Below are 12,626 nucleotides of genomic sequence, written 5' to 3'. Positions count from 1 at the left end.
CATATGTATGCTGATGTTTTTGAAGAAAATGCATATATTTATAATTTCTTTTTGTTGTTGTTAACGTAGGTTTAACTGTATTTGAAACTGGTCAAAAGAAAACAGAAAAGAGGAAAAAGTTCAAAGAAAACGATGCATCTAATATTGATGGTTTCTTGGGACCGTGGGCAAAATATGTGGACGAAAAAGATGTAGCCAAACCTTCAGAAGTAAGCTTTGATCTTTTTCATTTCCAGTTCAAGTGTATGCTATGTCTTTACAAATCATATCTCTATTAATAAACTTTTCAGATTCTCTTAGAGAACCAAGTGACTCCTCAGAATTTCTCTGCCTTTGTTAAGAAAATACAATAAATTTTTTTGTACTATTTTTGTTTACTTTTTTTTTTCTGCTTTACTTTCTTTGGTACTTTCTTATAAAAATAGAATATTGAACAATTTTTTTTAAAAAAATTGCCTTGATAAAGCTTTTAAACTGCCATGATAGCTGTTTTTCTGGTACCAGGCATTCAGATAGTAACTACAAAATCAGGGGGTTTTTTTCATATTGGAATTGATGATGGGTTTTACTTATTAATTTATTCAAAAATCTTAAATTTTATCTGTATTATTTTTTAAATTTTTTTACTATGAAGTCAGTAAAGTGAAAATACAGAACTCCACCCTTTCTTTCCCCACCTGCATAATCCCATTTGTCTCTATGAGCCAGACACCAATCTAGGTCCTGGGATATAGCTGTGGGCAAGATCAAGAAAATTCTGGCCTCATGCAGCTTATCTTCTAGCTGTTTTTTATTGTACATTATTAGCTTAATAATGTACATGTGCTGCTATTTCTTTATTTATTTTAGATTGTTATTATAGATACAGATTTACTGCTCTCCCACTTCCCTCACCAGCTCATGCCAAAATGGTCACAAATCTATAGTAATTGCTTATACCCTCATGACTATGTAAAAGCTATTTATTGAAGAACAACATTATGTACTAAAATTCAGTTTCCTTTCCTTTCTGGTACCAGATTTTCTAATTGCCTTGTCTTTTCACTTGAACAATTAGCATAACATGTTCAATTTATTTCTAGATGTTCCAGAAGGATGAGCTTGTATAAAATTGGTTTAAAAATATTATCTAGTATCCATTATAGGTTTATTTCCATTTTGTAATCTGTGGAAAAGATAATCAATCTCTGCTTATGGAAGAATTGAAATTATTCTTTGGGGAAGTATATTTATAGCGATTACTTCACAAAAATGAAGACCTCATTATAAAGAATTTATAACCAACTTTGGACATAGTGGGATTCTCAAACATTTGTTTTAAAATTCACTCCTTCATTTTCTTAGGAAGAACAAAAAGAATTGGATGAAATCACAGCAAAGAGGCAGAAGAAAGGCAAACAGGAAGAAGAGAAACCTGGGGAGGAGAAGACAATCTTACATGGTAGTGTATTTTCATACTTCTTCATTTCATGAAAAAGCTCACATATGTAGTCTGTTCTCTGTTCATGTAATACCAATTGCCCTTACTGTCAGCTGCCATACAATCATAATATTAAGAATAATTATAATTTTACAGTTTGTATCCCCCCAAAAATCACAGCAGACTTTTCCTTGTGCTAATAAAGGAGAAAAAAAAAGTAGTAGCATGACTAATGATAGCCACATACAATTTTTGTTGAAGTGTTAGTGAATTTAAAAAAAAATTAAAAATAAAGAAGAAACTTGTATGCTTCTTAATATGCCGTTTCTTAAGATAAAGTTGACTCTTTTCATATATTAATGATGCCTGAATCATTAAACTGTTTATTTTTAACACAATCCAAATATTCATATATCTTCACAGTTTATGAATGTCATTAAATATAAGTAAACTGGAGATTAAGACTCATACTTGCCTTGACTTGTGGAAGAAAATGCATATTCACCAAAATAAATTACAAATATTCTAATGTACCTATGCATTAATGATTAATTACATTTAGGAAATTACATAGTGATTACTGATTTTTTTTGCACAAATAGTGTGTTGTTTTTTCTGATGTTTTATCACATCAGATTTTTAGGTATAATGAGGCCATATTTGGTTTATCAGGCTCCAGTTTTGTATTTAAGGCATCTGTTTAGTATTGTGGCGTGTACAATCGTAACAGCAATACCATTCAACATTTATTGAATACCCACACTGTGCCAGGCATACTACTAACTGCTTTCTGTACACTATGCCATCTAAGTCACCTACATGACTATTATAAAATTTTGAGGTGAAAATCAGGAAAAGGGGAATAGAAAGGAACCAGAAAGGCATAAAAGCAGAAAGTGGGAGGAAGGATAGTCGATATTTTTTTGTTTTAATTTCGTTCTTAGCCTGTTTTGCTTCTGATTCTTTACCAATGCTCATGAGGCCCAAGTGTTATTTATTTTTTTACTCACTCTTATTATACTGCAGTGAAGTCTTTATTATATATCACTAAAGTATATGACTGAGTGAAAGAAGTATAGATCTTAAAGGTGTAATACTCTCTAGGAATTCAGGAATTCCAAAATACTGCTTCTAATTGGAAATGATAGCAAGGATTTCAGGCAGCTAATTTTAACTAACCTACAATCTTAACATCACCAGAGTGTTATTACCTAAGTCTTGATAAAGGCAATAGCCCTAAGAATGAAATGTTTATCATTTTAAGAATATAGATTTTGTGACTGTGAACTATTTGGTTATTGCCTTTTGTTTCAGTTAAAGAAATGTATGACTATCAAGGCAGATCCTATCTTCACATACCTCAGGATGTTGGTGTCAATCTACGGTCAACTGTGCCACCTGAAAAGTGTTATCTTCCCAAAAAACAAATTCATGTGTGGTCTGGACATACAAAGGTAAGTAAGTTGGCTGTTTCTATCTGGTTTATAACTCTGATACCTTGTTACAGGGTGTCAGTGCAGTCAGATTGTTTCCCCTCTCTGGTCATTCATTGCTGTCTTGTTCCATGGATTGTAAAATGTTATAATAGTGAAGCCAATGTAAAGTTTCAATCATGGATGTGGATCATTCAGTATTTCTGGTGAGTATATAGGGAAGTAAAGATAGGACAGGGGAGTCATATTGAAGATCAAGTTGGATTAGACTTTGGAGACGCTCACATGTATCAGTCATGAAAACCTTCTGGCGTGGCCATGACACCTGTGTTTGTGGTTGGGTGTCCTGACCCCAGCACAGCCCTTTCTCTGCAAGTTCCAGTCACAGTCTGCTTCTTCTTGGACACCAAGTCAGTTGAGTAACAACCTGGTCCTAGCATCAAGTCTCCTGCTTAGCCTGTAATGTTGCCTTGGTTTTGGGGGGTTATCCCATTGCAGAGATGAGATGCTCTGTGGTTTATAAGCCAAGATAATAACACAAAGACAAGATACATGAAAATTTTCCATGTTGATATTCTTTGGCATCTGCACAATTCCACCTGTTAATTTCCAGCTCTTTGCAAAGAGCAAAGGAACTACATAAAAGAAAGAAACGAAGTGGGGGCATTAGCAATTTGATGGACTCAGGATTCCCTTGAGTGAGAAAGTCAATATTAAAGGTTAAAAAAAAAAAAAAGTACCTTCAAAAGCTTAGTGTCAGTAAGGCCTGCTCTTGGAATACTAATGATGATTATTCTGGGGCATGATGATTGGAATGAAGAAAAATAGAAAAGGTTGCTTTTAGGTTGCTTAAAGTTTACCGTCTTTGTCTTGTGTTCTAGCCAATATTCAAAATGCTTCTGGTTTATAACTCTGATACCTTTTTACAGGGTGTCAGTGCAGTCAGATTGTTTCCCCTCTCTGGTCATTTATTGCTGTCTTGTTCCATGGATTGTAAAATTAAGGTGAGTTTTTGATAACACTGGTAGCTTTGTGACTAGTTAAATCTGGTTAATTGTAAATAAATTTGGGTGTTAGGCAATTGGAGGCTTATAATTTTCTCTTAGGTCCTGTAAATTCAGCTATTTATGAACGGCTTCCAAACTTGTAGGTTCAGATATAGCCATGTGGTCCAGTTGGCTAGGTTCTTTTTAAAGCTTAGAACACTGATTAGAATGTAATCCAATCAGTTTGGCATTAGACACAGAAATATTTAATCACTAGTTTTGCATTTTTATAGAGGTTTTAGATATGTAATAGTGTTCATTTTTCCTCAAAACCAAATGAGGTAGAGAGGACACATTATAGAAATCCCATTTTCAGAATAAACAATGTGATTTATCCTTTTTCTTTGAATACTTTTAGATAACAAGTAGCAGAAGTGCTCTCAGTCTCTTCTCCCACTGTAGTCTTAGGAAGTTCCACCTTTACCTTCTGCTCAACTCTGTAGTATGTGGTACAGAAGACTTGGTTGTCACAAGTATAGCATTTTGATACTGAAAGACTTTAGTTTTGAACTTTCCTGAATCGAAAGATATTATAGAAGCTGTACAAAAATAATGATCTACACTAAAACAATAGGCTCATAGTTCTCATATCTAAAGTTTCATGTCAACCTAGATATGGGGAAAGCCTTGAAATAAATCTTAAATCTAAAAGGATAGTTTTTGTGTTTTTTGGTCTTCACTGTGTCTATTATCTTTACAGTGGTTCGATAAATACCAACCCTATAATGGTCTTGTGGCTTGGAAAGTTGAATCATTAAAGCTTTTTCCTTCTTAATAATGCATGAATATTAAGAATATATAAAGACAGCTTCTTTGGATGAGAGCAACCATTTAGACATTTGTCTCTAATAGAGATAATTTGTCTCGATTTGTCACTAATTGAGTCAGTTGTAGTAGAAACCCTTACTTCTTTAACCTTTACTTTATACAAACTATGTAAATTGAGGTTATGATCTTCTTTTTGACCAACTAAAAAAAAATACAGAATTTAGTTAGATTCACATATGTAAACACTCATTAGGTAGCCATTATGTGAAGGGGGTGAGGATAAAAAAATGTTAAGGCACTATCTCTACCCATAAGGTGATCGTTGTATGATGAGGTAAATGATCGTTATAGAGGCAGGCACAAGGTGCATGTATTCTGGCTTCCTCAGTAGGAAAGTTAAGTTAAAGGGAAGGAATAGAGTACGTTTGAGAAGAGCAAATAGAATGGAACAGCATGGTGTGTGCCGAAAACTACAAGTTTTGTGGTTGGCCAAGCATAAAATTTAAGAGACAAAGAATGATAATAGTCATAGGAAAGGGACCAGGTCCCAGAAATCCTCTTGTGACATGCTGCGGGAACTGAGACTTTATCCTCCTGGCACTGGGTGGCCAGGAAATGCTTTCTATTTTAGAGCACTAGCAGTATTGTCAAGGATTGGATTTGAGGCAGGCAAGAATAAAGCTAGTTTTGAAGCTTTTGTATTCATGCACTTTGGATATGATGAGAATTATGAGACTGTTATTTTAGTCTAGATCATTATTTTCCCACTGCTTCTATTATACTTGTTACATTAGAAAAGTATTTAAAAGCTTTTTAGTATCAAAATGTTATATACATGGCAGTTGTAATAAAGTTTGTAGTATTACAAAAGTAGAAACTTTTTATCATAGAAAATAACTACAGTATAAAAAAAGAGCAATGATAAATGGAACCACCTGGATTAACTCATTCTGTAGTCAAGGTCTCTTGATATTTTGATGCAGGTGTTTTATATCACTTTGGATGAAAAGATCTTTAAAAAATTCTAGTTATATAAGAACGTGTATGTGTATATATGTGTATGTGCTCCAAGTAATATAACACAAATTGGTGGTGCTAAGTAAAATTTAATAATTAAATCCTCTATACACACACAGATATGCACATACGTAGCTGGAATATGACATTATTACTGATTTAAAATTTTTATTAAATTTAACATCTCCAGGGCTGGGGCGGAGCACAGTGGCAAAGCACATATTTAGCATATATGGGGCCCTGAGTCCAGTCCCCAGCACCAAAAAAAACCTAACATGTCTATGTATTTTGTTTTTTCTCCAGCTCTGGGAGGTTTATGGTGACCGGCGATGTCTGAGAACATTTATTGGTAATACTTCTTTTGTCCCTGGCTATAAATCTGTTTGGGGGAAGACTTTTTAAAGTGAGATAACATCAACACCAGTAATTTTAGTACAGTGATGTAAAGGAAAGTGTTCATAACTTGAACTGAGCCTATTAGAAGGAGCCAGTCCCCCCAGGTAGACAGAACTGGGAAGTGCAGAAGCAAATGTGGTATAAGAAAGCACACTGCTTTGGGGGAACCATATAGGTAGCAGAATTCCCAGGGTGTAAGTGAGAGCAAAAGCACAGAGAAAAGTAGTCAAAGGGGAACTAGAGTACAGAGGACTGTGTATGCCATTAATAGAGTTTAGACTATTGTAAGGGCATCAGAGAGCCATTGAACAGCTCTTGTAGGGAAGTTGTAGCATGATTGGAAGTTTGCAGAAAATCGCATAGCAATCTGGAGGATGCTTTGATTAGAAGAAAGGAAATTAATTATTTTATTAGTCTGGATCAGAGATGGTGAGAGTTTGAATCAAAGCAAGAGAGAGAAGAAAGGACCTGTTAAGTATTGAAATTGATGGAATCTGGTAATGGGATATAATAAATCTAGGTAGAAATCTAGGGTGATTCCTAGGTGGCTGGAAGAATGGTGGTGCTGTTCACCAAAGGAGGGAATGCGAGGATGATGAGGGTTTAGACTTGTTGAATCTGAGCTGCCTTTGGGATATCAAAGTTAAAATACCCAGTAAGCAATGCCAGATGTCGAACTTGAAAGAGAGGTTGGGAATTGGCAGCTGAGGCATAAAAAGGACAAGATCCAGAGAACTTGAAGTAAAGAAGAGGACCAAAGGGAGTACAGCTATGTGACAGACTAGCCTTCCTGGTAGAGAAAGGTTTATTGTCTTTGTCATTTCATATGAAAGCTCATTACTCTTTCCAAATTTAACCAAACCACATTGAAACTCTGTTTGTGTAAGTCGTGGTGGCTCTGTTTTTAGATTAAAGTGGGAGTCTGTTCTGCTGTGCTTTGTTAAGATTTTAGGAACTCTGCAAATAAATACCATCCAAGGTACCATGCATGCAGCCTAAAGGAAGACTTATGGAAAGCTGTTAGCTGTGTCAGGGAACAAAATGTCTCTGTCAGATACAGTGGGTTTGGTCTCCATCTGCCTCCCCTGTACTGGCAGACCATTTTTCAGTAAAAAACTGAAATTCTCTTATGTAGGAAGATTACAGCAGCTCTGACTGGGACTCTTGCTGTAGAAAAGAATTTCTAATTACTATGGTGCATACTGCCTGACTAGAGTTCAGTGGTAGTCCAGGCTTAGGGTTGCTACATGTGGTTGACAATTTGTGCCATACACATTATGTACAACTGTACATGTCTTGGTCATGGTAGGTATGGTGAGAAACAGGAAAGTTTCTGCTTTTGTTTAGCTACCTTTTGTTTGTTAACTTTCAAAAGAGTTGATTCTGGCAAGATTGATTTCCAACTAAAACATAATCAGCGCCTTAAAATTAATTTATTCTTAAAAAGCTATCTTAAAATAAGAACTGTTTCATATTTAAATTGTTCATTCATCTGTGAGAGTCTGAATCATTTTCTATAAAATTTGGTAATATGATCATAATTATCCAAACATACATTTATAAAACAAGGGCTACAGTTTCATAAACTTTAGGTTTAAGTCATTTTATTTTCACTTCCAGCCTGGTGAGCAACCTGATAGTGAACCCCCAAATTTCATCATCATTTGTTTTCATTGGCAATAATCAGTCAATTATGTTTCCATAAATTCTTGGCTAGTTAGTTATCAGTTGTCTGCACTGTATATTAAGAGATTCTCATTACAAATTTTTAAAAAAGAAGAAGAACTTAACACTTGTTCTCTTGGTTCTTACCCAAACATTATGTATCAAAATCACCTGAGGAGCATCTGTAAGGGAAAAAAATTCCCACTCTTCATTGCACACCCATATTGGATTGTAAGTCAGTAAATCAGAAGATGGGTTCAATGATCTTGACTAACTTCCTTCCTTGGGAATCACTGTTTAATGCTGTTTCTGAAGATACAAATCTTGATCTCACTGCCATTTCTGTTGCCTCTGCCTTTAGGTCACAGTAAAGCTGTTAGGGACATCTGCTTCAATACTGCAGGAACACAATTTCTTAGTGCAGCCTATGACAGATATCTTAAACTCTGGGATACTGAAACAGGTAAGAATGCACTAAAAATAAGAAACCTTTATCTTCTAAGTTAGCATTTATATGAAGCGGTATGAGCTGACTCCAACAAGATGGCACCTCCTCTCACTGCTGATTGTCCCACCATTGACTATCAGTTAATATAACAAAATATGTTTGAGTTAAAACTCATTTATAAAAGCAGCTCTTTCACTATGAAATTGTTCCTACTACATACAATTTATAAAGTAAACATGTTGATGGACAAGCAAATTTGAAATATTCCCTAGACCATCTAATTGATCTTTTTGTCCTCATATATTTCCTAGCATGGTACATTATAAATAAAGAAACTACATAAATGTCTATGAGTATAATTAAATTTAATTACTCAAATTGATTAAAATGTAGGTTTAAATTCCTGTTGACCAGTTGGTTTTACATATTTGTAACCATATTAATTGAATCAATATTTTGTGGCCGTTATAATTTTATACTATTAGAAAATTATCTTTTATCTTAATGAGTTTAAAGATTATTGATAATAACTAATATTTACCAATTATGCTAAGCATTGATATGCAGTATGTCATGTAATCTTAATATATCTCTTTGAGGTGTGTACTAGTATTACATTATAAATGTAAAACTGAGGCTTAAAGATAACTTTCTGGGGTTACACAGCTAGTCAGTGATACAATTGGGTTCAAACCAAGGTCTCTGATGCCAAAGTCCATGTTCTTCACCTCATTAGCAGTGATTCTCAATTCTGGCTATACATTGTAGTCAGCTTCAAAATTATTGATACCTGGGTCCAACCTTCAGAGGTCCTTATATAATTGGTCCAGGCTATGGACTAGGTAATTCTACTGTATAGCCAGGGCTGAGAGCTTCCCACTCTAAGGTCTTTTCTAAAGTCAAGGAATAATATACATGAAATTTATAAAATGCATAAATGTTCAGTGGTTTTCATTTTGCTTTTTGGTAACTGTATCTATGAACTTGTATAAACTAATTTCTCTTTTGTATCTATTTTCACACAAAATAATATCTGAGATTTACCCATAAGGCTTGTGCCAATTACTTATTCTTTTTTGTTACTCAAAATATTCCATTAAATGGATGAAATTATATTCATCTATTCAACAATTGATGGCACAGACATAGTTTTGAAAAATTATTTTTAATTATTAAAAATCCATGGAAAGGGTCTGGGGATATAGCTTATTGGCAGAACACTTGCCTAGCATGCATGAGGCCCTGAGTTCAATCCCCAGGACTGGAAACTATGAAAGGGAACAATGTAGTTTATAACAAAGAATAAGCATGGGTTGGGGTTGTAGCTCAGTGGTAGAGTGCTTGCCTCACACATGTGAGGCACTGAGTTTGATCTTCAGCACCACATAAAAATAAATTTAAAAAGTAAAGATATTGTGTCCATCTTAAAAAAAAAAGAAGAAGCAAGCTGCCTTTCCTCAAAATTTATTAAGCAAATGACCATAGATCTTAATGCCACTGTCATCCTTCAGGGGTCAAATTTATTTTTTATTTAATTTGAGTTTTTGGTTTTAGGACAGTGTATATCAAGATTTACAAACAGGAAAGTACCCTATTGTGTCAAATTCAATCCTGATGAAGATAAACAAAATCTCTTTGTGGCTGGGATGTCTGATAAAAAGATTGTGCAAGTAAGTCTTTTCCTTCAGTATTTTTATTAAGCTTTCTAAGCTTTATGTTGTATCAGGGAGTGGATTACAGAATGTTAGCACATTTAATATTTGCTACTTATAGAGATTACTGATACTCTGTTAGTATCTATTAGTAGAAAACAGTCAATTTATAAAAAATCTTAGAGATCTTTTTCCTTTCCACTGTCCAAAATTATATCTCTGTTTTTACCTTTGCTCTTGTTTGCTATCCAGTGGGACATTCGAAGTGGAGAAATTGTGCAGGAATATGATCGGCATTTGGGAGCTGTCAACACCATTGTTTTTGTTGATGAGAATAGGAGATTCGTGAGCACATCTGATGATAAGAGCCTAAGAGTTTGGGAATGGTGAGTTTCCATCAGTAAAATATCTACTGCTTTGGCTAAGGCACAGTGGCACACACTTATAATCCCAGATACTTGGGAGACTGAGGCAGGATAGCAAGTTTTAGGCCAGCCTGGGTGATTCAGTGAGACCCGGTCTCAAAATAAAAATTTTAACAGGTCTGGGGATGTAACTTAGTGCTTACACACACAGCTCTAGTTTCAACCTCCAGTACCAGAAAAGGAAAAAAAAAAAAAAGAAAGAAAGAAAATTTACTACTTTATACAAAACAAGCAATTTTTAAAATGTGTAGCCAAAGACAAAGCCTGATAATATGCAGTTATTTAAATATTTTCACAGCTGTGATCCTGGCTTGCCAATCAGTGTGTTAACTATTTAAGTGCCCACAATTCGGACATAAACTCTAAACAGGCTGTCTTCACAGTTTTTGGATAATCTTTCCAAAGAATACTCAACTGTAATAAATATCCAAAGAATATTTACTTGAGTCCTTGTCATATAGTGATGATAGACATTAAATTGTGCTATCTTACATTGTTTATTAGTTATTTTATTCATCTTTGCAAAATAACTGGCTGATAAGAAGTAGGAGCCACAAATATATAGGCTATATTGGTTATGTAGGGATTATGCCTCAGAAGAAACTCAAAGAAAATACTCATTATTTCTCTGTTCCTTAAATGTCTATTTTATGATTATTCAATATTGAAAGTTGTCCCATATCATCATCCTTTTACAGATGTTTTAATTATAGAATATAATCAGACTATATTGGTTACTTTTGCATTCCTAGGGGAAAAAAAATCATTTTTCTAAAGTCCAAAATACTGAAGCTAGTTTCATTGACTGTCATAGATCATGTTTTATAATTTAAATATAAATATTATATTATAATTATAAATATTTTATATTTTATAACTTAATATAATTAAGTTGTAAAGAAATACATGATAATCTTTTGGTTAAAATGAATGTGTAGATGGAACCCAGCTTGTTTTTGTAGCCATTTATGAAGCATAATTCAACTATGATTATAGCCTTGCAAGGACTAGAAAGTGCATCTTTCTACCCTCAGAAGTTGTTACACTTAAGGAAAGTGGGAAGTTTTGAATTTGATTTCCTTCTGAGTGTACATCCTTTTGGAGAGCTAAGCAGGCCCTAATCATTGTCAGGACAGTTTTAATAATTGAAGAATTAACACTCCTGACCACTATCACATTTATCCAAGTTATTCCCAACTAGTAGAATTGATTGTACTTTGTAGTTGCATATAGCATCACTCTTAAGGTCCATGGTATAAGACTGCCTCATAACTAAAGCTTTCTTACTTCAGAAATGATGTTTCTTATAGAGAATCTGGATATGAACACTAAGTTTTTTGCTTTTGTTTTCTTGAGAAAAAGGAAAAGAAGTTTTATTGCTTTGCTAGCAAAGAAGAAACACAGGGAATTCCTGTCCCAGAGGCTGTGATTCTGCCCATCAGGGGGGATAGGAGGTTATTAAAGAGGTGATTCAAAAGGAATCCTGTTTGGAGAGGTTAGGTAGGCAAAATTAGGGAGGGGAAGATTAGGGAGGAGGAGATCAGGGGGAAGAAGATCAGAAAGGAGAGATCACATCAAGAAGAGACTTATTTTAAAAATAAGTCTCAGTGGCAGAACAGCAAGGGCTATATATTCAAAGCATAAAGTGGACGACTGTCACATTTTCCCATTGTGAATTTCTTCATTCCATGTCTTTGGAAAAATGGGCAATGACATCTCCAAGCTGCAAAATTGAGGGAAGTGACCCAAAGTCTTTATTCTCTATTCTGTCCGGTGGGACATGGGCACTTAGGGTATTTAGCATCAGGGCAGTTCAGATATCCATGGTAGCCATTGGTGGGTGACTGGAAAAGGCATACATAGAGCAGGGATCATACAGTGACAACAGTAAATAAGATAGCAAAGCATTACTTTTTTTGTAAGCAATTAGCACAAAAGCAATTAGTATTTCAGACTCTGAAAACCATGAAGACAGTAACTCATTAAAGAAGACCTGACATGCCATTTGGACACCAAGTTTTACAGAAGTCATCTTAAATCATTTGCACAGTACTCTTTCTTTTTTTTAATATTCATTTTTTTAAATTATAGATGGACACAATATATTTTATTTTTATTTGGTGCTGAGGATCAAATCCAGTACCTCACGTATACTAGGCCAGCACTCTACCTCTGAGCCACAACCCCAGCCCCAGTACTCTTTCTTAAACATACATGTTTTATTTTATGTATGTTAACAGTTTGTTTATACTTAAACATTTAGATGTTTCTACCTTCAGATGACATTTCATTTCCCTTTTTAAATGTAGAGTGGTATAAAACAAATTGGTAAATATTTAAATGTTAGTGTTTTATC

At 34.4% G+C, this 12,626-nt stretch overlaps 1 protein-coding gene across 2 annotated transcripts in view; it reads left to right on the top strand.

Moving 5' to 3' along the window:
- Cdc40 (cell division cycle 40) overlaps nt 1-12,626 on the top strand; it is a 49,123-nt gene that overhangs the window by 29,466 nt on the left and 7,031 nt on the right. For both annotated transcript variants that reach the window (XM_026389666.2, XM_026389667.2), the window contains 8 exons: nt 70-209; nt 1,345-1,441; nt 2,735-2,874; nt 3,783-3,857; nt 5,988-6,033; nt 8,107-8,208; nt 9,748-9,863; nt 10,098-10,231. In XM_026389666.2, the coding sequence (XP_026245451.1) occupies nt 70-209; nt 1,345-1,441; nt 2,735-2,874; nt 3,783-3,857; nt 5,988-6,033; nt 8,107-8,208; nt 9,748-9,863; nt 10,098-10,231 (850 nt within the window). The remainder of the gene's footprint in view (nt 1-69; nt 210-1,344; nt 1,442-2,734; nt 2,875-3,782; nt 3,858-5,987; nt 6,034-8,106; nt 8,209-9,747; nt 9,864-10,097; nt 10,232-12,626) is intronic.

The sequence above is a fragment of the Urocitellus parryii genome, chromosome 8 (assembly GCF_045843805.1).
Source record: "Urocitellus parryii isolate mUroPar1 chromosome 8, mUroPar1.hap1, whole genome shotgun sequence".
NCBI lineage: Eukaryota > Metazoa > Chordata > Mammalia > Rodentia > Sciuridae > Urocitellus > Urocitellus parryii.
This window is presented reverse-complemented; position numbering and strand designations above follow the sequence as displayed.